General features: G+C 34.9%; 1 protein-coding gene and 1 long non-coding RNA gene across 6 annotated transcripts in view; both read right to left on the bottom strand.

Moving 5' to 3' along the window:
• The window catches only part of aig1 (androgen induced 1), a 260,128-nt gene that overhangs the window by 78,450 nt on the left and 154,652 nt on the right, over positions 1-27,026 (bottom strand). For 4 of the 5 annotated variants that reach the window (XM_087298557.1, XM_087298558.1, XM_087298559.1 and 1 more), the window contains 2 exons: positions 13,317-13,472; positions 3,475-3,576 (listed from right to left, as the gene is read on the bottom strand). In XM_087298557.1, coding sequence (XP_087154683.1) covers positions 3,475-3,576; positions 13,317-13,472 — 258 coding nt within the window. Of the gene's footprint in view, positions 1-3,474; positions 3,577-13,316; positions 13,473-22,151; positions 22,464-27,026 lie in introns of those variants that run through there. The other variant, XM_087298561.1, reaches the window with a different exon arrangement.
• Positions 1,266-3,433, bottom strand: LOC147839405 (uncharacterized). The gene is made up of 2 exons (XR_015518862.1): positions 2,472-3,433; positions 1,266-2,263 (listed from the first exon to the last, which is right to left on the bottom strand). It is a non-coding gene; the product is annotated as an uncharacterized LOC147839405 (long non-coding RNA).

The following is a 27,026-nucleotide window of genomic DNA, read 5'->3' as shown; positions in this document are numbered from 1 at the left end:
TTTAAAGCATTTAAAGCACTATTATATTTAGCAAAATGCTGCTCTATTATCTTTTTATTTTGATCATTTTATTTTTATTATAATAATTATTTTTGTGTTCATAATTAACTAACAAGCTGTAGGCGAATTATTGCTAGACGTTTTAGAAAATATTTGCGTAGCTATATTAAAGATCACCACAAAAAAACTAAAACACAGAAACATGTTACATGCCTCATAAATGTCATATAACTTATGTATAACTGAATCATATAATTATCTAGAGCTGAAATGATGAAAATTGCTCATTTTATTTTTTATAAAACATTTGTCAAAACGATATTTTTTGAGTAAAAGCAATACTGACATTTAAGAATCCATATTTATTTAATTCATTCATTCTTTTGACTTGTTTATTAGTGCATATGCTATAATATAAATCATACAACAGTACCTTGGACCGTTACAGTGCCGCTCCATAAAGCTTTCAAGCAAAGTCTTTTGGACGGCCGACATTACAACACACCGTCCTTCAGGTGGTCTCGCCGGTATTAAGCTGTCCTGGCTTTGAATTAAAAAGTGCAATTATTTCCTCGTTGTTAAAAGAGTCTGCAAGTTCGTGTTCCATGGATATATATATATATATATATATATATATATATATATATATATATATATATATATATATATATCGTGATGTTGTTGTGGAATTTGGACATCGACGATGCTAAGCGTGACTTTATTCGCTTTATTCGATGCGCAGCAGGAAAAGTCAGCAGCGCAAGTCGCTGGCATGTCTCTCCCGGATCAGAGCGAGTTTTGTGCTGTGAAATACAGCACAATAAACTCACATTCAGCTGGCGAAGTAGGTCTGTATTCAAGTCAATAAAATAATAACTTTAATGAATAAAATATCTTCGTAAGAATGTGATGAGTTATTCACTTCTCTGCCAGAGACTGCTCTATGCTCTGTAATCCCATACGAACCACTAACATCATTAATTTAGGAAATCCACCCTTTTCAAACTGTATTGTTTAGACCTGGATCATTATTTTATATTAAATCTACTGTAGTTTATTGAGGATGTCTGATGACTAGCGCGCTTCTGCTGAGCCAGCTGTGGTAGCTTAGCAACCGAGTCGCGACGTCAACACACAGAATCTGTCAGCACAGTTTACGGTTGTCTAACCGTGCCGAGAATTCCGGGCTGAGAACGGTTTGTAATCGTGCCGCGCCGTTCCAGGCTCAGTGGAGAAACAACCGTAACCGTACCGAAGTGTTCTTAGAACGGTTTGGCACGATAGTGGAAAAGCAGCTAATGTTTCTCAGCCAGAGTGAACAGCAGACAGTTGCCACGGCCACATGGGTAAACAAACAACTGTGGTACCATGGAATGCTTCAAAATATTTACAGTGGAGTAACAGGCGGGATCATCTGGACATTTCTGCATAGCACAAATCGTTCTCAGCTGGAAGGGTGAACCTCAGCAGCCAGGCTGTACTTCCATCACAAGATCTGCTGCTTCTCTGACTGGAGAAAACCATTATCTAAGACACATAAGAAATCTGTTCTCTTCATTGACGACTCTGAATTGTATTTTAGAAGGAACCAATTGTATTTTGAGCAGCCCATGGTAGCATCAGCTCAATTTGAACTTTCTTGCTGCTATTAGCAATGCATGATTGGTCATTTTGATGCTATTTTATATTTAGATGATGCTCTGACATTCTGTTGACTATATGGCATTTGCATGGCAACGATCAGTATTAGTAGACTGTCTGTTTAATGTCTGTTAATGCTTTAGTTGTATGCACCCTATTATACAGTGTCCTTCATTCACATTGGGGAAAAAAAAAACCTTTATAGCTCTACCAAAACCCCCAATTTCATTTACAACAGAAAGTGGCCGAAGATCCTTTCAATACATAACTCCTGCTAACTGGAACAATCTTCCTTCTTTTTAAAGATCAATTAAGACAGACTTTTCAGGACTAATTTATCTTTGTTTTTGAAAACAACTTGTAAATGTAATTGGTTCCAATCTAAATGCTTATTATTTAATTGTATATCAAATTGTTTGTCATTTTGATGATATGTTATTGTTTGCCCAGGTTGTAAACTGTGGGAAATGTTTCAGGTAAGTTGTACTGCTTGTTTGTTTTGTTAGCTGTATGTTTGTAATGATGTGATGTACTCAGGTACCCCCTCGAAAAAGAGATGGTTCATCTCAAGGGGCTATCCCATTCAATAAATACAAATTCTTGCCATGTTGGCGTGGGTTTCCTCCAGGTGCTCCGGTTTCCCCAATAGTGCAAAGACATGCGGTACAGGGGAATTGAATAAACTAAATTGGCCGTAGTGTATGTGTGAGCTTGTGAGTGTGTGTTTCCCAGTACTGGGTTGCAGCTGGAAGGGCATCCTCTGCATAAAACGTATACTGGATAAGTTGGAGGTTCATTCCGCTGTGGCGACCACTGATGAATAAAACGACTAAGCTGAAAGAAAATGAATAAACGTTTTCCCCTGCTATCTATGACTAGAATAAACTCTCAAGCCACATTTTGCTCACAATTCACCAGTCCACTAAAAGAAATGTACATTTTTAGCACATACCTACGAGCTACAGCTAAAAAATTAATATACGGTCTAATGTATAATAATGACAAATGCTGAAAGGTGTAAAAACCCTGCGGAAAATCCACTTGCATGTGATTTCACAATGCCACTGCACATTAAAGATAGAGACAATTTCTGATTAGGCTCAAAGGTTACATTCATGTTGATTAATAACCGAGACATGTTTCCTTAGCAACCGCGACGTGTGTTGTCATTGGCCCCAGGCTTTACCCGAGTCAACTGAATACATCCTGTGATTAGCGCCGACTGAGACACTCAACCACGTTTCCAGTAATAGCCTCATTTTGAGTTGTATTTCCTATCAATCTATCAGAAGCCTCCAGGTCCCAAAATCTCTTTCGTCTAGGCCACTTCAGCAAATTAAAGAAGGATTCAATAAGGAAGTGTTTAGGTTATTAAATATCTCTCGTGGAGGCTCTTCTAGACTAATTGCAGTGATTTTAAAATACATTTATGTTGCGTTCATGTCAGTGTGTCTGTGTAAGCGTATTTACACTGCAGATAATAGCGCTGTCACATTAGACATCAGAACAATCACCTGCCACAAAAAAAACAAGACCTGCCAGTATTTGACACCACCTTGCAGCTTTTGTTCCATCGGATTGAAATGAACGATTGCGCAACAACTGTCATTTTCACATCTGACGTCAGTGTGGCCCAAGATGTTGAAAAGAACAAAATGTGCCTTTTTTTCCTTCCTGCCTGAGAGTGAAGTATCTATATGTGTGTGCGCTATAAAAATAGCATTGCTCATTTAGAATGACATTTATAATGTCAGTGATTTTAAACTGACAAACATATTTTGCAGTCTTGCAGAAAAAAGAAAGAAAGAAAGAAAACATCAGATTCTTACTCACCATGCCATGGTTTAGCCACTGAGGTATAAAGTTGTCCAGCAGTCTTGGGTAAATCAAATCTCTGTCGTACAAGTAAAGAGTCCAGAACATGGTCACCACAAACTGCAAACACAAAGACAGAAACTGATAATGAATCATCAGATCCCAACAACAACAACAACAACAACAACAACAACAACAACAACAACAACAACAACAACAACAACAACAACAACAAAATAAGTATATCCACAGAATTCTTATTATATAATCATGTAATATGAATATATATGATATGTTGGGCGAAGCGGTGGCTCAATGTATAGCACAGTCTCCTCACAGCAGGAAGTTTGTTGGTTCGAGCCTCGGCTGGCTCAGTTGGCATTTGGGTGTGGAGTTTGCATGTTCTTCTCGTGTTGGCGAGGGTTTCCTCCGGGTGCTAAGTCATGCGCTATAGGTGAATTGGGTAAGCTAAATTATCCTTAGTGTATATGTATAAATGAGAGGGTATGGGTGTTTCCCAGTAATGGGTTGCAGCTGGAAGGGCATCTGCTGTGTAAACTCAATAAGTTGGTGGTCCATTTACTGACAAATAAAGGAACTAAGCCGAAAATAAAATGAATAAATGTTTAATTCTAGTATGCAAATTGTGACAAAGCAAAGGGGTTCCAGCAATAATCATTTTTCAAAACATCTTCTTTTGAGTTTAATGGAACAAAACAGCTCAAACAGGTTTGCAACAAGTGAAGGGTGAGTAAATGATGACAGAGTTTTCGGTTTTGGCTGAACTCTCCCTTTAATAAAGGTTAATTGCGGCTACATTTTATCTTCAGAGGAACTTCATAACTTTTTAAGACCTTTCACTCCCCGCAAAGCCTTTAAATTGAGCCCATTCCTCTCTCCCAGATTCCCAGCAGGTCTTCCGGCAGACTGCCTGACTCCTGCTTCATGCCAGCACATCTCATTATGCCGAAAGAGTTGAACTCTTCTAATATCCTCTTTGATTCCCTCATCTACAGGACACAATCTCTGCACAAAACCATGACAAGCACTAGAACCAGCCATGAGCACAGCGAACCAACGCAGGAAGCTTGTATTTTCATATCAGCAGCACACAATAATTAATCCCATGGAGCTGACTGCTTCTTCTTCCTCACTTTTATCCAGCATTTACTTGGAGCTACAGATGCCTTGTGTGCAAAAGGACAGTCTTAAGATGATGAGGACACCACATATCACACACTATTAAAAACAGGCATGTTGGTGTGGCGCACACAGGCCTTATGAAGGAGCGTTTGAAGTGTTTGGCTCTCCGAGGAGGAATTTCACTTCCTCTGCTGTAATCCTGAACTGCTCCAACGTATTTGCATTAATGGGCTAATTTATGGGTGTGACAGATTTTTGTTTGGCTTGGGTGTCTCTGATTATTTTGCAGGACTCTTGTTACCAGTAAGGGCCTGGATGATGGTTGTCGTACCCAAATAAATGAGAGGCACTCTGAGAACTGGCCTTGTGAAAGGAACATGCTGAAGTCTATTTGAAGTATATCTTGGGTTTCGTATTGAAAGCTCATGTTAAATTATTTAACTGCTGGACAGGTGGTTTATTTGGCCGTTCCACTGCATATCATTGGATAACCCATATAATACACTGCAAACCTTCTTTATTGTTCAGTCAGACTAGCTGGACACTTTATTTCTGTGGACTGATTTGCTGTATACTAGGAGTGTGTCAAGAGTCCACACTTAGCTGATGATTGATAATAAAGCGTATTTGGCATGCTGTCCTGGGAGAGAGCTCAGAGCTCAGAATATCCTTGAGCCCGGGGCTCCCTCCAGTTTGAAGGGTGAGTGGAGAGTTTGAGCTCAGGTAGGTCTCGAGAACTCCCCTGCTTGTGAACTGCTGAGATAAATTTGACTAAGAGTTGCTTTAGGATGCTATTTTAAAGTAGTCATTTTACTTATAGTGTATGTCTTGGGACGGTGGGAGGAAACCAAAAAACCAGAGAAAAACCCACATGAACACGGGGAGAACATGCAAACTCCGCATAGAAACACCAACCGGCTCGGAGAAGGCAGAACCAGCGCCGTTTTTGCTGTGAGGCAACAGTGCTAACCACTAGGCCGCCGTGCCGCCCTATTAGTAAAGCGGAGGAGCAGGGGTTGAAGGAGGAATTCTTCAAGACAAAGATGACTGGAGTAGGAAACTCTGGTAATTGGGTCAGTATTCGTCTGATTTGTGCAACATATGGAGCTGATGCGGTACCAGCTATGTTCATAAGCACGTGATCCTCTGGAAATTAGTTTATAAATAAACCACACATGATATGTGAACAACTGACATTGCGATATTTTGTTTTTCTGAAATGTTGCAAATACAAAAGCAAAAAAATAAGGAACTTTCAATTAATGACTTTCATTGAAAAATTCATAAGCCACAGCATCGCTGTTTTGACTAATTCTATATAACTATCTATTATGGATGTCCTGATCATGTTTTTTATGGTCTCGAGTCCGAGTCACTTGATTTTGAGTATCTACCGATACTAAAACCCGATTTGATACCTCTATAACACATACAAAAAGAAAAAAGAAGAGCGAAGAAACAGATCCAAGATGTTCCTTATTTTTTATTTAATTCACCTTATTTTAATATTCAACAACTCTAAATTAGTTTGTGTAACTTCCATAAACCAATATTGTCTCTGCAACAAAGTGATGTCATGCCACACACGTTGCTGTTTCTGTGTGAAGTGTTAAATTGTGTTAAAAAAAATGAGGATATATATACACATTCGAGTCCTAATCGGGAGGTAACATGCGAATCTCGATCGAGTCTGAAACCGCATGATCTGGCCCGATTTACGATCACGTGATCAGATCTGGAAAAGCTGTAATAAAACTTGTAATGACATTTCTTTTTAAGTGAAAAGTTTTACAAAAGCTGAAAATATATTTCCTTCGATCCACACATGTACACATAAAATTGTAATCTGTCTATTAAATCCTTTTTTAGTGAGACATGTAATACTCTTTTTGTTTTTTAATGTGTGTTTAGATAACCAAGTAAAATAAAAACTAATTCATACATTTAATTCAGAGTTTTCTTTTAAAAACGTCCTACCAATATCAGTTTGCAATGAATTTTGGGATGTTCAAAGCTGCAAAGGATCCACCAGTAGTATCCTTCATTACCTGGGAAGCGAAGGGCGCATTTTGAGGCTGCATTTGAAAAAGCCTTCAAATCTTTTTGAAATGAGACAACCTTCGTCGGACCCCGATAACGCAGCGCCCTTTAAATGCATCCTTCAGAGGATGCAGCCTCTGAAATGAGACACAGCTAATGGGTACCTTCAACCAGCATTTTTTAAAATAATTTTTTCTGTTCAACAACATGAGGAAAAGTAAATGGTGAAGTAATTGTTATCTCAAATCAAATCAATTTCGGCTTTTAAATAATTAACTTCTCATTTAATGATGCTACTTTGTTATTACTGATAAACAATTTAGTAGCATTTAAAGTTTCAAAATAGTTTTAAAGTTAATCCTAGCATTTCCCAACCCCATTGTAGAATAAGAGCTTTAAGCAGACAGTGCAAATTTTTGTCCCATAGTGTTTCAGAAATTGGGTACCAGTAGGAAATGACCTGGCTAAAGTTAACAAAGTATGCATATCACTCAACCAGTGTTTCCCAACATTACCGTCAGCAGTAATGATGCTCATTGTGACGGCTGTAAGCTGAGCCTCATACCCAGCTTTTAGACCGAGGCCCAGGGCCAAGTCAAGCATCTATTTTGTGTTTTGTATATCATGGCTGTCTGGCTGATAAGTTTTTTACAAGCTAACAAGGAAGCCTCACTGTCTGCCATCTCATTAAATCCAGCTGAGAATCTGCAAACATAAATTCTGCACATACACATGAAATGATGCAATGGTCAAGTGTATCACTATGTATATTATATTTAAAACAAGTGATTACTTATATATTATTTTTATTTTTGATCAGATCAATAAAGGCTTGCATTAGTTAAAAATTTTTTTAAAAACAAATTCTTACCAACTACAAACTAGATTTTTTAAATGTAGATAACAGGTACAAAAACTTGCATAAAATAATTATGTTTTTTAAATAAAATAAAATAAAATAAAATAAAATAAAATAAAATAAAATAAAATAAAATAAAATAAAATAAAATAAAATTTAATTAAATTAAATTAAATTAAATTAAATTAAATTAAATTAAATTAATAAAACCTTTTACCAGAAGTGTTTTTTCACAGTTCAGAACTGGTTTTATATTTTTTCACTTTTATTTATTTACAGTTTTTTTCAATTGTTTTGCCACAAAATTCAGAACCATGATGTCAGTTTTCTTCAACTCTAGACACAAAACTGAAGTCATTACTTTTAACGCAGGCTCTCCGGTGCTCAAAACACTGCATGTTGCGTTCATTTGTTTAGTGAAGTCTTGCATTAGCAGAATCACTGGTTCACATAATCCTTTTATCATACAAATACTACAGGAACACAACTTTAGATCACCCACAAACAAGATCACACATTATTTCAATAAGCAATCATTAACAATCATCAAATATTGCCGTTTAAAACATATGATACAGGTTTCTTTATGCAATTTAAGGATAAGACAGTGGAATCACTGAACTACAGTTTTATTCATTTAATCATAACGTTGATTTACGTAAAAAAACAAAAAATAAATAAATAAAAAAAAATTATATATATATAAGTACAGTTAAGTCTTTTCAATGTACGCCTCCATATTGAAAGGTTGACCTATAGCATGATATATGACGACATATAAAACTTTATATTTATCTATACGACTATATTTGTCGAAGTATTGCAAAAATCACTGTTTACATTTTTTCAAATGTATATATATATATATATATATATATATATATATATATATATATATATATATATATATACAGTATATATACATATATATATATATATATATATATATATATATATATATATATATATATATATATATATATCTGTCTATGTGTGTGTGTGTGTGTGTGTGTGTGTGTGTGTGTGTGTGTGTTTATAAACAGCCATATATGGACACCTAAATAAATTGTAGGTAATATAATTCAGTAACATATGTACATAGTTGTAATTCTAATTGTTGAAAAAAATTGCAATTTTTTTCAATTATTTTGACATGTATGATACTGTATATATTTTACATGTGTGAAATAACATTTCTTTTTGGGATCTGAGTTTCTGGCCCTGTGGATTTGGGCACAGGAACAGTTATTTATTGCAGCAGTTTTTTATTATTTTGAGTGCTTGTATCAGTTGATAGTTGCATTGTATTAATCAAATAAATGCTTAATTATTTCAAATAAAATGTTTGAGTTGCATTTTGAAATGAGATCAATCTGATGTTAAATTTTGTTATATTGAAAAGATGATCTTAATTCAGTGAACAAAGCATCTTTGACTTTTGTGTTTATCCAAGCATTTGAGTTAAGAGTTTTATAAAAATGTGTCATTTTGGCAATGGTTGTGAGTTTTGTGTCTGAAAATTGACACCAGAGTTATGAAATTTGTGGCAAAACGGTTGTAAAAAACTTAAAGTAATGTTGTTCTTGAGAAAAAGCTTTTAATTAGTGCAATGTTAAAGAGATGAAATTAATTAAATAAGTGAAAAATAAAAAACAAAAATGAAAAATAACTTACCCTCAAGCAATTCTAAATCTTTATGAGCTTCTCTTTTCTGATAAACACAAAAGCAGACATTTTGAAAAATGTTCAAAACCTGTAACCATTGACTTCCATAGTGGAAAAAAATACTATTGAAGTCAATGGTTAAAGGTTTCCAACATTTTTCAAAATAACTTCTTTTGTCTTCAACAGAAAAAAAAACTAACTCAAACAGCTTTGTGACAAGTAAAGGATGAGTAAACGATGATAGCATTTTCAGTTTTGGGTGAAATATCCCTTTAAGTGTATTGCCTGTGTCTCTTTTCATTAAAGTAAAATGAGCAGAGTCAGTTTTCTTTCCACTTAAAGTTTAAATCACTTTGACATTGTCATTTGACATCTAATACTGCCCACTAACATTGTGCAACATTAAAAGATCTTTAGCCGGCCAGGACAAAACAAGACATTGGTGAGTGCAATTTAAATATTTTCCATCCAATTATCTGATGATCATCATGAACACCCAAAACAGAAACAACGCAGCGTTTCCTTCTCAACTTTACGGGATGGGGTTATATTGCCCAGCTGGTTTTGCGACTGTGACAGATAGATGACTGGACATTTGCAAAACAAATAGGCTGTAAATTTAAAACAATGCGTATTGGTGTCTGTAGTCCCCCTATGTAAAGTAGCATGTGTGGATGTGGCTTGATATAGCGGTATGAAAGAATACAGATGCTGTCGGACTTGACCTGCAGGTTCATGCTTTTCCATCAGTTTTTCTGTTGTACCTTTTAAGGAATCAGAAGATTTAGTGCTTTGATGCTCTATTTAAAGATCTGAAGGCATCGAGTGTTTACTTTGCCCTACAAAGACAACATAGTAAACTTTAGAATGTTATGTAATGTGTGCCTTGTGTTTCTTATTGCATGGTTCAGTTTGCTTGCTTTATTTAGAGACTTTTACAGGTGATTTAGAAGCCAGAAACTCTTGATATTAGTGATAATAATGATCATTAAATCAACTGCAACCAACTTGTTTGTGTTTGCACACATAATGTACATTTGCTCTGCTTTTATTATTTAATCAGAAGCAAAGGTTTTGTTTTGTTTTTTCATCACAAGCTGTTTAAACATAGGCTAAAAAGAATGATAATCAATAGAAGAAGAAAAAAAAAATACTCTTAAGTATAGTTCCTTTCATTTTACAAGGGACAAACGTAGTTATTTTTGAGCCAATTATGGAATGGAAGATTACTTTTAAATTTTAAGTGGTACATTACTTTTAAGGTAACATGGTGGTGCAGTGGGTAGCACAATCGCCTCACAGCAAGAAGGTCGCTGGTTCGAGCCCCGGCTGGGTCAGTTGGCATTTCTTTGTATTCCTCTGCTCCAGTTTCCCCCACAGTGCAAAGACTTGTGGTATAGGGAAATTGATTAAGCTAAATTGTCCATAGTGTATGAGTGGGAATGAAATGGATGTATGGATGTTTCCCAGTGATGGGTGGCAGCTGGAAGGGCATCCGCTGCGTAAAACATGTGCTGGATAAGTTGGCGGTTCATTTATTGGTGGTTCAAAATGTGTAAATGAATGAACATTACTGTTATTTAACAGCACAGTAAAAAAACATGCTGGATTCCACACAATCGATTTGAAGGAATTAAGTTAGCTTATTTAATTAATTAATTAATCGATAAAGGAATTAAGTTCGCTTATAAGTTTTTCATTAATTATTTGATGAAGGAATTAAGTTAGCTTTCATTCATTCATTCATTCATTCATTCATTCATTCATTCATTCATTCATTCATTTTCTTGTCGGCTAAGTCCCTTTATTAATCCGGGGTTGCCACAGCGGAATGACCTGCCAACTTATCCAGCACGTTTTTATGAAGTGGATGCCCTTCCAGCCACAACCCATCCCTGGGAAACAAAATGTACCACTCTGCCCCGTGTGAGGCTCAAACTCACAACCTTCAGATTATGAGACTGACGCGCTGCCAACTGCGCCAACAAGGTAGACATTAAGTTAGCTTATTAGTTTTATTTATTAGTTAATTTAAGTGGATTGAACATTAAACAATAACCCCCCCCCAAAATTTTTTTTTTTTAAATATTAATAATAAAAAAACTCAAGAATTGTGCTGTTTTAGCTAATTTTAAATAAGTACCTTGAACAAACAACAAACATAAATTTTTGAGTTAATAACAAATTAAATTGATTAAATGTGACAGTAAATATATTTGTAACAAAAATTATCTAAATTGCTATTTAAAATTACTATTATTTAAATTACTATTATTAAATTAAATTAAATCTATTTTTAAAAACTGCATATTAGAATTACGTAACACCAAAGACTAAAGTAATAATGCGGAAAATTCAACATTGCCATCATAATATATAAATGACATTTTTAAATATATTCAACTTTTTTTAATGACTGTTTTACTACAGACAGTTCATTCAATTGTGGCAACCCCTGATAAAGAATAAGCTGAAAGAAAATGAGTGAGTTTCTTCACTAATGGGTTGTGGCGGAAAGTGCATTCGCTGTGTAAAACCAGCGTAATAATAACTTTTTGACTTAGTGGATAATTCATATGCAGTTGTAGGATCTCATTAGTACAATTTAGTATGATTTGCTCATCCCCCAATGACAGTTGTGCCCAGACATGCCTTCTTTTTAAAATTGTACATTTTCATACAACTGAACTCGAATTTGTGCAAATTAGCCACTAAATTGACAAAACGTCAAACAGTAACATTTCCTCATTAGATCAGGCTGGTAAAACAAAACCGTAGAGTTGGTGGGTCATTCCGCTGTGGCAACCCCTGTATAATTAGGAATTAAAGGCTGCTTTATACTTCTGCTTTAAGTGTATGCATATTCTTATAAGCCTGCACGTGGTCGCATAGCCATCGCAATGACGTGTAGCACAAGCTCTGTGATTAGTCAGCTTGGTAGCTGTGACCAATGTGGACGGGACCGAAAGCCGTGCAAACCTGTTGGAGCGAGCGTTTACAAGTGTCAAGTCCGGTAAAGTAGCTCTAAATGGAAACTTGTTTTGTGTTTACTTTATGATTAAAGTTGTTGCACATCTGCCAGTTCCCTCCTCTGCTACTAGCTACTTGTACATTAATGTAGCGTTCAGAAAAACAAAACACCAACAAAGAAGCACGACACAGAGGAACATTAAAACCTACTGCCAACTAGCATTTCGGAAGTGTTATTGCAGACAACACAAACAGCACGCAGAAGTATAAATGCACAACTATGCACAAGGGTCATGCCGATCACTCAACACAGAAGTATAAATCATACTTAAGCTGAAGGAAAATGAATGAATGAATTATGAATGAATGAAATTGAGTAAGTACTTTACTATATTTGTAATCAAATCAGCACAGCCATAATGATTATATAAGAGACTTCTTTCAACAACCTCACCGACTCTAAACTTTTGAACAGTTGTGCATGAAATAAGATGTCATTGAAAACTGTTTAGTTGCAAAAGAATCAAACCATCGGACATGCGTTAGCAAGCATTATTTTACCTTCGGCACCCTCTACAAATGTGCTCAACACACAACCCTCCTCTTTCTTAGATCCCCTGAATGATTGCTCGAAACAAGTTTTGAATAGTTGCCTCTGTTTTTTTCTGTGGTTTCAGACATCGTAATGCCAATGACATCTGTGGGAAGGGAAGGGCAGCTTCAGACAAAGTATTGCATTCATGTAGCGTTGCAGTACAGTTTTTTTTCTTTCCCACAGATTAACAATGGAAATTGATGGCTCATGGAGTTTACAGTAGGTTCACACACTTTAAACTAACCGCACAATAACTCACTGCCAGCCTTATGCTTTTGTTGGGTTTCTGTGCACAAAAAATGGCCTATGTTTGCATACAACGCTCATGTAAAGTAAAAGAACTTCTCAAATCTTTAGTTTTTGCATGGTTTCACTTTGCCTTATTGGCATTTATATTCAATTTCGATCCAATTTTCAGTGTTGATTCTAAGCATTGATGTTATCTGAACATCAACATACCGTCATTAAGCCGACAGGCCTGCTCGCAATCACTGTATGTGAGTCCAAGTAACATAAATAAAGTGTATTTTGACTGATCTCGCTCAATTAGTTTATGTATGCAAAATGACAAATCTGATTTATACATACCACCCCAACGGGAAAGGCCAGAACAGCCATCATCCAATCACGTAAGCCAATCAGCTTCCTCAGCTGTCTCTCTTGCTCCATACTGGCGCTGCCTTTTGTCAAAAGGCTCGATAGGTCAGTCAGGACACACACTCCGAAAAACACCGCCTGAATAACCTGAGATAGAGAATCATAACGTACTGGTTAGAAGACAGTAAATCAAAGCACAAGGTGTTTTTTGTAGGTGTACATTTGAATTGGCATGATAAATACAGATCACTGTTAATCAGATTCATGGGTTAAATGTTCAAATTAACCACTCTCTGCAACCCAGTACTCGGAAACATTCATACACCCTCATTCACACTCATACACTACGGCCAATTTAGTTTATACAATTCACCTATACCGCATGTCTTTGGACTGTAGGGGAAACCAAAGCACACGGAGGAAATCCATGCGAACACAGGGAGAATGTGCAAACTCCACACAGAAATGCCAACTGACCCAGCCGGGACTTGAACCAGCAACCTTCTTGCTGTGAGGCGATTTTATGTTCATTCCACTTAAATATGTAAAATGATTATATTAGCTTTGATTTGTGTTGCGAAGGAACTGTGTGGAACTAAGCATTTTTACGTCTCAAGAAATGTGGGTGCTAACTTACTCTCTCAGGTCTTTAGGAGCTTTTTGGATGGACAAATACATACAAAAGGCATCAAAATGTTGGTAGGTATTCATGTAAAAGTAGTCTGTTATATCTGGAGTTAACAAACAGTTGAAAAAAACGTGCATATCAGCGTATGGACCCAAGCCTGTAATGACGCGTTTAACGGTCATCAGCATATTAAATCCTTGAAAATTTTTTATATTTAGATTTTTTTTAAACGTATGGATATTTATATGTATATATTTATGTATTGCATAATCTTTGCTTCAAATGACAAAAAAAAAAAAATAAAAATTACCGCTTGAGTCAGGCATTTCTAATGCAGCTAACAGTAAACTCGAGATTTATCTCTTTTTTGTCTACTGTTATCATTCGCACAATTTTTTTTACCTTTTTCTGAAAGTCTCAACAATACCATTGTGGAGTTTTCTTTTATTATTTGAGCAAATAAGACTGTAAAAAAATTGTTGCATTCTCCTATTTACTGTGCTCTACGTTTTCCCATCGATGATTCCCATTGACATTTTCACCCGGAAATGTGAAATGGGTCTATTAGGTAAATGTATTAGCTGATGTGACGAACTGTTTTTCAAACTACAAACGACAGATCCACAATTTTCATATATCAAAGAATTAAACTGTTCTTACATAGAGGTTTTGTCTTGTTTCTAGTACAAAAATCTACAAATTCTTAAATTTAGAGCATAGGTCTCGAACTCGATTCCTGGAGGTCCGCAGCTCTGCACAGTTCTGCTCCAAGCCTAATCAAACACAGCTGATCCAAATAATCTAACTAAACTAACCAAAGTGTTCAAGTCAGGTGTGAGTTGGAGGTGGTTGGACCTGAACTGTGCAGAGCTGCGGCCCTCCAGGAATTGAGTTTGAGACCATTGATCTAGCGCCATTTTATAGACAAGAAAAACGTTTTGTTTTGTTTTAAGTCAAAATGAAGTAAGTATTTTCTTAAAACAAGCAGATCAATCTGCCATGGAGTAACTATATTTTTGCATTGTACCTGCGTAAATGTAAAACATTGTTTATTTTATCTTAGTTCAATTGTCGTTGTCTTAATTTTTTCTATTATTATTATTTTACTAGTCACGGATAACTAGAGCCAGACAGAATCTGCGGGAAAAAAAATTATATTTCTCCGAAGAATTTAGTAAAAATTTGCGGATTTATGCTTAAGGATTTTGGGAGAATTGTAACTAAAAACTTAAAATAGGAAATAAAAAAATTATACCTTTTTACTTTACAATGCTAATCCAATTAGATCCACTTATTTCGTAAACAAAGCAAGTTTATCATATAATATATCTACTAAAAGACAAAATATGACTTTTAAAACTGTATTGTAAAGAAATCATAATCAAATCAAAATATAAATGTAGACACATTTACACAAGTAAATAAATAGACTCAATAATGGGCTTAACATCTGCGGATTTCTGTGAACGCAGATTCCTTGTGGGCCTACTTATTAGTAAAGTTTGCAATTGAGGAGTGGCAGAACAAAAAGGTTACAAAACCTGGATATCTCACAGGATCCAAGAGAAACCAGACAAAAGAAAGAGAAAAGACTTGAGAAAAGGTTGAGAATGGCTGTATATGACCCTGTTAACCAATTTTAAAGTCAAGACTATGAGAGTATAATAAAATGTCTGTTGGCAACACTTAAGATTTTTTTTTATTAATCAAACCTTATATTTAAAGCCTTAAATGAAAAGAGCAGAAGCGATCTAAAATGTGGTTAGGTCCATATTGTTCAGTGAAATAACTAGACAAAATCAAATTTTCTTTTCTTTACTTTTTTATGAAGGCCTCTCATTGACATACAAATCAAAGCTGTCTTTTAAAAGAAACACAAAGAGAAGTTGAAGGGAAACTTGATGAAAGCCATGCATTCATCTTTGGTCCTCTCAAAATAGCATACGAATATTTCTAAGTGCCATCATTTTCCAAGAGCAAACAAACTCAGATCACAGGAAACAGAACAATATGCAGATACAGTTGACAAGCTGTAAAATGTCTCTACACATGACAGGCTGCAAGAAAACCGCCACTGGAATCATTTAATATACAACCTTTCCTTTATAACCTACTTCTCGTCTTAAGCTAATATGTCTTTTTTTATACAGCCCATTTTCCATTAGTGAACATTCTTGATGAGAGCGTTAGGAGATTGCTTTGACATTAATTTAAGATGGGAAGACATTATGGAATTATGAGGGTTTCTTTATTATATCTCCTCATGCAAAAAAAGTCTCCCATTAATACACTGTTTAATATTTCATTCCTCATTATCTTTCTGCTCCTAAATTTGTTTCCTGGTGTCTGAAGAAAGGAGAAGCCCTACTATAAGGCTTCATATAAAATGCTAGATTGGTCCAAAACCAATCTTTTATTGGAACCGTCTTAAATCCCTATTACCAGCTGCCTAAATGATCTATTTTTCTTACTCTACCCTCACCAATGCTTTTAATCTTCAGCTAAAAATGGACATCCACCCTTTTCTCACATCATTTGAGAGTTAAAAAACAGCCATAGTGCGAGCACATGAAGCCAATAAAAGCATAAAATCATTTATAAGCTATACAAAGTCTTGTTTTGTGCTTATAAACGACCACAAGGATTTCTGGACCGAGACTCAAGTCTGCATGAAATGCAGTGTATTTGCTTGTTTGAGGCTGGGAATGATAATAATTGGCAAACAACAAACTGCTGTATAGTATAATGCAGAAACAGTGGCTTTTGAAACTACAAAATTAAGAATTAGGATTAACTTCATTCATTTTCATTTAGCTTAGTCTCTTATTTATCAAGGATCACCACAGCGGAATGAACCACCAACTATTCCGGAATACGTTTTAAACAGTGGACGCCCTTTCAGCTGCAACCTAGCACTGGGAAATACCCAGACACACTCACATACACACACACTCATACACTACAGTCAATTTAGTTCATCCAGTTGACTTATAGCGCATGTCTTTGGACTGTGGGGGAAACCGAAGCACCCAAAGGAAACCCACGCAAACATGGAGAGAACATGCAAACTCAAATGTGCAACTTTTTCTAATAAATCTTTTCCTCTGCTGTGTCTTAAAGGGACAGTTCACCCAAATAGAAAATTCTTTCATAATTTAGTCAACCTTCCCTTTTCACTGAAAAGAGAAGATAATGAATGAATGAAATGAAAAGAAAATTAATAAATGAATTAATTAATGAAGTCAATTGGTGCCATTAACCAGCATTCTTCAAAATACCTTCTTTTGTTTTCAACAGATGATACTTATAACAGTTTAAAACCATACAAGGGAGAATAAATGATGTCTTTAAAACCAACGTTCACTCAAAATGAAAACACTGCTGTTAATGGATCCTTTGCGAAAGATTGTGAAGATGCTTTCAGTGGTCATCAGCTTATTAAATCCTTGAACAGTTTAAATTTTTTTGATTAAAAAAAAACACATGCATTTATAAAGCTATACATCATAGTTGCAGCTTCAAGAGTTTACACTTAACTGATGATTGATTATAAAGCTTGTTTGGCATGCTGTCTCGGGAGAGAGCCCTAAGCTCAAAAGATCCTCGAGCCCGTTAGTTCTTCAAAACGAAGATGACTGTGGTATGAAACCTAAGGCCGTTATAGTGGTTTATGAGTCATCTGATAGGCGAATGATAAATTGGATAATGCAGGGCCAGCCGCAAGCAATCATAAGCACGTGATCCTCTTGAAATTAGTTTATAAATAAACTTCACAAATTACAAAAAAAAAAAAAGTTTACACTCAATAGTTAATAATTTGCTCAATAGTTAACACATTTTTTCTTCTTCTGAAAGTGGTGATAACACTATTGTGGAGATATTTGTACAATCTAAATGTATTTGTGGCACTCTCCCATTCACTGCTTTCTACATTTACCCAACTATGATGACTTCCAATGCTGAGAAACCCAGAAATGTGAAAAGTCACGTCATGATTTTGCCAAGTATGATGCGATCCTGCACTCAAAAAGAAGTTTAATAATTTTACCCAACAGAATGGGTAAAAATATTGGATTGCTATGTTGGGTCAATCTAAATATTTACTGAATCGCATAACAAATCACCTAGTTAGGATATAATTTCTTTTTGTTGGGTTTGCCTTAATGACCCAATGGATTAAGTTAAAATTAATCCAACAGCAGGTCGATGTTGTACCAACCCACTTTTGGGTTACCTGTTGGGTTATTATGAACCCAGCTGTTTTAAATCAGTGGATTAACATCAATGTTGATCCTGGAACATGATTTTTGTTTGGAAATGTAATCCTATTCCCTACCACTAAACCTATTCCCTACCACTAAACCCAACCATAACTCAAATTATTCCCAAAATCAGAGGAGAATAATAGTTGGATAACACTCATTTAGACGTGCATATACCCAAACCTAACATAAACGGTAAACATATCTCTTAATTCTTATTGGCATGTTGTTCCAGGATCAACATAGATGTTGATCCAGCAACATGTCCTGCTTGGTGAAATCAGTTTAAGGGTGTGAAAGGGGTCTGTTTAATTTACTTCAATTTCTTGCACACACTTCAGAAGACTTCATTGCATCATCAGAAGCTATGTGTATTAACGGTGTGTTGCCTGTGTATCTATTTCTTGACTCTCATACTGTATGTGCCAGTAGCTGTTGATTTGCCTTATACGAATCACCAAGGACTAAGATTTCTGCTAAAAATCTTCTTTAATGTTCTGCTAAAAAAAAAAAAAAAAAAAAACAGCACCTACATCTCCGACAGCCTGAGGGTGAGTAAATTAACAGCAATTCTTCATTCTGAGAGATCAAAGATTTTATAATTAAAGTTGCAAAGCATTCGCAAAAATATAGGCTGCCTTTCATCACGGTAATGATACACTCCGAAAACCTGTGCATCTGCGCTAATTAAACCCTGCTAATTAATCCATGGGTATCTCACTGTCGGATCGCTGAAAGCTTTCGGCCACACTTGACCAGGCACTTCCTGTATGACACAGAGAGCTCAGCTTTACGCCAGGCTCCTCAAGTGTCCTATTGTGGGAATGGAAATCCAAATCTGAAGCCCTACATTTAATCATTAATGAGGCCTGGTGAAAACATAAATGCCCCGAATCAAAGTGGAACAGTTAACACAATGGTATCACTCTGAGTGTTAATAAATGTAGTAGCTTGTGCTATAGTGGAGTAGATCAGTTTTTTGGATATCACAGGGCAAGTATTTGATCCAGACGTACTTGCATTTCTCGCGCCAGGATGAGATAATCTGCTTCTCCGAACATGACGTATTTATCGTCTGATCTAATATTAGTTTCAGACAGCCTCATCATCTACGTTCATTATAGCAGCGTTATGAGCGGTGTCAAGAGGTCCTTAAATGCTGTCATAATTAATCATTATACTATTACACAAAGCAGCACAACAATACATCACTTTGCTAGCTCTCTATGCTTGGGATAAAAGTAAGTCAAGTTCTTCTGGGTTTATGGACTATGAAAGGCTACATTTATGTAATTGCTACATTTATATAAAGATATGTGTATTGAAGCTACATTTATTAAAAGAGAATATATGTTACCTTACTTTTTAAATACATTAAATGTCTTCTATGTTTTATTTTGAGCAAAAAAATTATAATGTTACACATTGACTAAATTAATGTACATACTGTTTATACACTCACCGGCCACTTTATTAGGTACACCTGAATAGTAACAGATTGGATCCCCTTTTGCCTTTAGAGCTGCCTTAAGCCCTCGTGGCATAGGTTCAACAAGATACTGTAAATATTCCTCAGAGATTTTGGTCCATATTGACATGATAGCGTCACATATAGCTGCGGATTTGTCAGCTGCACATCCATTATGTGAATCCCAAATGTGCTCTATTAGATTGAGTCTGGTGACTGTGGAGGCCATTTGAGTACAGTGAACTCATTGTCATGTTTAAGAAACCAGTCTGAGATAATTCACGCTTTATGATATGGTGCATTATCCTGCAGGAAGTAGCTATCAGACGATGGGAACTCTGTGGTCATAAAGGGATGGACATGGTCAGCAACAATACTCAGGTAGGCTTGGGCGTTGACACAGTGCTCAATTAGTACCCAATTAGGGTCAATTAGGGCCCAAAGTGTGCCAAGAAAATATCCCCCACACCATTACACCACCACCACCAGCCTGAGCCGTTGAAAAAAGGCAGGATGGATCCATGCTTTAATGTTTTTGACCCAAATTCTAGCCCTACCATCTGAATATCGCAGCAGAATTTGAGACATATCAGACCAGTCAACGTTTTTTCAATCTACTATTGTCCAATTTTGGTGAGCCTGTGCAAATTGTAGCCTCAGTTTCCTGTTCTTAGCTGACAGGAGTGGCACCTGGTGTGGTCTTCTGCTGGTGTAGCCCATCCGCCTCAAGGTTGGACGTGTTGTGCATTTATAAATGCTCTTCTGCATACCTCGGTAGTAACCAGTGATTATTTGAGTTACTGCTGCCTTTCTATCAGTCGAACCAATCTGGCCATTCTCCTCTGACCTCTGGCATCAACAAGGCATTTGCGCCCACAGAACTGCCACTTACTTAATATTTTCTTTTTTTCTGACCATTCTCCGTAAACCCTAGAGATGGTTGTGCAAGAAAATCCCAGTAGATCAGCAGTTTCTGCAATACTCAGACCAGCCCGTCTGGCACCAACAACCATGCCACGTTTAAAGTCATTCAAATCACCTTTCTTCACCACTCTGATGCTCGGTTTGAACCGCAGCAGATCATCTTGACCATGTCCACATGCCTAAATGCATTGATTGAGATGCTCTCACGTGATTGGCTGATTAAAAATTTGCATTGACGAGCAGTTGGACAGGTTTACCTAATCACTTGGCCGGAGAGTGTACATTAAGAATAACTATTATACACTTGAATTGATTTACAGACGACACACACTGATATTTCATTCAGTGTGACAATAGTTTGTATCCAAAAATGTTTATATATATAAATATAAGTATGATAATGTCATGCATACCTGGAAAAAGGAAAGACTGGATTACATAAAAAAAGTGTTAATATTTTAAATAACTTGCTATTTTATTACATTTTATAATGTAAAATCTTTTTAATTATGGATATATGATCAATACATAAATAATGCATTTAAAATAACGTTCATTTATTAATTTTCTTATCGACTTAGTCCCTTTATTAATCAGGGTTTGCCACAGCTGAATAAACTGCCAACCTATCCAGCATATGTTGTACACAGCGGATGCCCTGATACCCTAAAATAATGTAAGGGTTTTAATAAGTGTCATATAGTTTGTCCATTCTGATGAATTCAGTGCATCCTTGCTCACTAATACTTTTAATTTCATAAAAAAAAAACATGTTTGAATAATAATGTACAATAATGTTGCTGGAGTCCTAGATTAAGGATTTAGAGAGAAAACATAATCATGAAACAAAACAGAAAGTAAGTTTAAAAAGCTTAATCCACAATAATCATATCCGTATACACATCTGTATACAGAACATATCTGTGTGTGAGATTATTCCCAGGCATAAATGAAGAAGAAGAAGAAGAAGAAAAAAAGCAAATAGCGCACTGGAACAGATGTGGAAACGTGAAGTGTAACAAAACAACTTTTATTGCTATTTAAAAAATCACTGTTCAAAAAAAGGGGGAGAAATGGGCTGTTTATATGGAAAACATGAGTCATTGGCTCACAGACTGTCATAACAGTCGAAGCGTATGTGCGTGCGTGCATGCGTACAGATGCTGGCGCCTAATGTGACCTGCATTCACTCTAACAGATGGAGCCAGAACAAAAGACAAGGATGCTGCCGTTTAAATCCAAAACTGCAAGTGCATCCTTCATTTATCTTCATAACTATTTAACTGATCGCAGTTCAGCGCGCAACCCTTCGAAATACCTTCATTATTCACGAGAATGCGAGATATTAAAAGCATGACGACATCATCATCACAGATTAAAAAAAAGTGGTTACGTCATGCGATTAACGTTTAATGATCGGTAAACATGACGTAAGACTACTCGTGTTGGCGTTTGGACTCGTTTCGGCATAACAGGGGCCTGATAATGCATTATGGAGAGAAATATAACCAGGCACTGCATGGGAACGATGCACATGCACTTACCAAATCTATGAACGTAAGAAACTTCCAGCTACCGCCGTATGTTTGATGCGCGGGCATGTCTATGGCTTTGTAATTGCAGAGGATGGAAAAATAAGAGAGGAGGATCGCTACTCTGAGGATCTGTGATGGGATGAGCGCCATTTTCCTTCCCCCGTCGTATTTCCGTGTGAGGAAATGTCCTGTCGACGGAGGGATGCTGCTGTGCGGTGGGGAGGAGGAGGAGAGGCCGCGCGGATCCGGTAAAGACGAGGCTGGAGGCGGCGGATGTGCGCGAGAGGCTGTTGCTATAGGAACAAGCATCGCTGTCTCTGTGTGTGTGGAGCAGCTTGTATGTGCCTGTTATTGGTACACACGCATGCTCAGTGGTTTGAGATTATTGATTTCGTTTCTTTTCGAATAAAGTTATTATATGCTTTAAAATGTAAGTTGCTAAGAAAAAAACACACAATAAAAAACGTCAGTTCTGTTGTGTGTCAGAGATTAGTTTTTTTATTTTAAAATGTAAACATTTGTTGGGATATAGCCTACCGATTTATTTGGCAGGCCCGTAGACAGAGATTTCAGGTGGTTCGAAAGACCCACTCTCCACTGACAAAGGTCCAGAATTTGTCCCATACGAGACCTCATTAGTCCTATTTTGACTGCTATTCCACCATAAATTGTTAAAAAATAACCCAACAAAGAAGGCTTTAAGACCAAAGGGAATCCTTTGTTAACTGCTGTGAATTTAGCTAATCAGCTCTGGCCAATGCAAGTCCATCATCTGACAAAAGTTAAATTATCTTTGACAACTGACTCACTGTTTTGTTTAAAGAGAAAACATTTAACTAAATCTTGGACCTTATTCTTGAAACAAACAATGAACAATAAAAAGGTGTTAAGCACCAAAGGCAGCCTATAGTAAATTTTAATAGACAGGCAGTTATATGAATTTTCAATTGAGCTTTTTGACATGAGGAAAAACATAGAAAAATTGTGAAGCTCTTTATTATTGTTTTCTTTTTTTTTCAAATGTCCAAACTCTAACTGAGGAAGATTGTTATTTGTCAAATAAATCAGCATATTTATTTTCTTAATGGTAAATTATGTAATAAATTAGTATTTTGAGGTATGTTTTTCAAAATCTTTAAGAATATGTTTTGGTACATGAAAAAAATTTGGTTCTAATGAACATCCGACAAGCTATTTAAACAAAAAAAGTACTTAAAATGTCTTTAAAATCCAGTATTTAAACCTCATAATTAAATAGAAAATGAGGCAAACAACAAATAATTGGGTCCACTTTTTGAGAAAAAGGAACCACCTCTTTTACCAGGCTGGCTACAGGTCTGTATGGGGAGAGCAGGGACGAAACAAACAAACAAAAAAAAAAAAAGTAACACAAAAATATGTGCTAGATTTACTATTTACTCTTGTTCATTTTAAACAAATCTAACTTTGACTTTATTAATGTTCACTACAAACATAGTTTGCCCTTTATTTTTGCAAAAAAAAAAAATAATAATAACATTAAACGGCTATTTCACTTCTATCAAATATTTCAAAAGGAATTAAACAATGCAAAATGTCAGCATTTTCTACAATTTTTGATTATTCTTTATTATTAATGTGCATTATTTTTTTAAAGCAACTAAATCCAAACATTGCAAACTCTAATATGGAAGCAAAAAATAACGTATGTCTTTTAGCAGCGGGACATTAATAACAGTGTTACTTTCATCCCCACAGAAACGTTTGCTATTTAAACCTGATTTACTTCAAACCTAAGCATGTTATAGCACTAAATAACCTGTAGATTGATCATTAGTGTGTCACATGAACAGAGAAACACAACTGGCAATAAGTAAAAAAAAAGAACAGCTTAAACAATTTACTTTTTGCACTTAAAAAATGTAAAATTAAATAAAAAATTAAATTTGCCAACTGCTGGGGAACAATCCAAATTTATTTGGTTAATGATATATTTCACAAAATAAATGTTTTAAAATATTTATTAAATCTTTTCTATGTGTAGAAAAGTGGTCAGCAAAGATAAAATGCATCCATTTGAACAAAATAAAAGTGGATTTTAAAGAAGGAATTATATGTAACAACTCGCATCTTCAATTTTTTAAAATAATATAATATAATATAATATAATATAATATAATATAATATAATATAATATAATATAATATAATATAAAATAATGAAATATAATATAATATAATATAATATAATATAATATAATATAATATAATATAATATAATATAATGAAATATAATATAATATAATATAATATAATATAATATAATATAATATAATATAATATAATATAATATAATATAATGAAATATAATATAATATAATGAAATATAATATAATGAAATATAATATAATATAATATAATATAACATAATATAATATAATATAATGAAATATAATATAATATAATATAATATAATATAATATAATATAATGAAATATAATATAATATAATATAATATAATATAATATAATATAATAATGAAATATAATATAATGAAATATAATATAATATAATATAATATAATATAATATAATATAATATAATATAATATAATGAAATATAATATAATGAAATATTATATAATATAATAGTGCATTGTTGTAACAATTGTTGATACTAAAAATAAAATTTTTAGTATCACAATTTGGTAAAAAAAAAAAGCTTTTTCTCTTCTATTCTATTTTCTTCTATTCTCTTCTGTTGTCTCTTTTCTAATATATTATATTCTTTATTGATCATTTGACTGTCCAAATTGTTTTTCTGGAGTTTTGACACAAAACCATATTAATTACTTAAAAATGATTAAGATAATAAGATATTTGATATCAAGAATACCTTCTCTAATCTCTATAACTAATACCTATTCTATTCTATTCTATTCTATTCTATTCTATTCTATTCTATTCTATTCTATTCTATTCTATTATATTCTAATCTGTCTGTCTATCTATCCCAATGTATCTTTTGACTCAAAGCCTGAAATGTGACACGACAACTTGCGTCTCCTACAATTACTCATTTAACTGACAGTCCAAAAATAAGGCGAATAAACATTACAGTTCATTTTCAATATCAGGAATACAATATGATACAGCATAGGCTATATAAATAACCCTTCAAAAACATAAGCCTCCAAGCCCTGTCGAAAGGGTTTTACTGTAACCTATAATTGGCCATTTGAGTCCATCACTGTTTGAGAGATGTCAGACAGTAGCAGACCAACAAAAAAGTTGCCCCCATAAAACCTACATTATGATACAATAAGGGGCTGCCAAAGAGGTTTACAGTGGAAAATCCCCTGCCACAGGCACACAAATGATTCCCAGAACTAGCCATTAAGAGGAAGGAGGAATGAGGATTAAACAGATATACTGACTGCACAACATTGCAGGGGCCAGCATGATTCGTGTGAACTTATATCCTTGGTTTATCCTTATATTGCCTGAGATAAGGTAATTTTTTTTAAGATCGAGGGACAATAGTTATAGCATGCAAAACTTTAGCCATAAAACTGGACAGTTATATGTTTAGTCTGTCACATACGCCATCATATCCTAGCCAGATCCACTTATTACCAGCTCGAACCAAAACAGAAATCTGAATAATAGCCAATACAGAAACTGATATGATACCAGCTCAGCTTTTTGAATAATGTAGACTTTTAGGTCACACTTTTAATTTTTTTGTTCTCTGTTGAGTAGTCTCACATTCCACAACATTTAATCCTTTGTTCATGGCATAAGTCTTATAGTAAATAACTGAACAAGTCATCATATTTTTTCACAATGGATTTTTCTATACATGTCTGTTAGATGTTTTTTTTTTAATCTGTCTAAAATTTGGTAAATTTTCCCCTGGTGAACCTTATTTTTTCTAATGAAGGTGCATCTCAAGATAAGTTCACATTTCTACTTTTATTTAGTTTTTTCTTTGTGCTATGCAGAGCTGTATTTTTCTTTTTCTCTATCACAATGACATATTCTGGCAACAAATTACAGCCAAAAATTCTAATTTCACCACAGTTTACATCAGAAAACCCTTTAGAGTATACACTGTTGAAAACTAACTAATTTGACTGTCTCATCTGTACACAATGACACAAGGACTTGTCATTCTGAAGGCACTGACATGTTCATTGACACAGAAATTTAGTTTTGAGAGATGAACTAAAGGTTTTGAGCAAGAGATGGTAATCCATGCTGTTTTGCTATTTCGCGATGTTTTAACAAATGCACTACTGTTTTGCAAATTTCAGTTCTGATCTGAGTAATGTAACAAAGCAACTGGGAAAAACCATAACAAACATAAACTAACATTACTATTAATAAACTACTTATTAACTGTTTATTAGTAGTTAGTAAAGTAGAAGTCCAGTTTAGGTTTTGGGTTTCAGGGATAAAGTTCAAGATCAGTGATTCTAGACAACTCAATTAACTGAGTTGACCAAATCTGGTCTCTTCATTGAAATAACTTAAATGTTTAATTATAGATAACTTAAAACAGCTAATAGACTAAACTTCCAAATTTTTTTGCTTTTATTATTTACTTTACTTACTCCCTTACTCCCAGGGTCGCTTACATCGAAGTTGATATTTAGCCGTATCATGTTGGTGTTTCATAACATCTAATTTTTTTGTGGTGGGTCATTAGCTCAACCCCCAACCTGGAGGACCAGGACATACACTACAAACAATTTAGCTTACCCAATACACCTATAACATGTTTTAGCAAAGTTCAGCATCACAAGCAAAATGACCACCTTGGGTCATAAAACATATATCGACCAATCAGAGCAGTTGTCAAGGCAGTATTTCAAGCGCAACCAATCATTAAAAACAGACATGGT

Source organism: Danio rerio, chromosome 20, assembly GCF_052040795.2.
Source record: "Danio rerio strain M-AB ecotype USA chromosome 20, GRCz13ab, whole genome shotgun sequence".
Classification (NCBI taxonomy): domain Eukaryota; kingdom Metazoa; phylum Chordata; class Actinopteri; order Cypriniformes; family Danionidae; genus Danio; species Danio rerio.
Note: the sequence above shows the minus strand (reverse complement) of the source record. Positions and strands in the feature narration are given on the sequence as shown.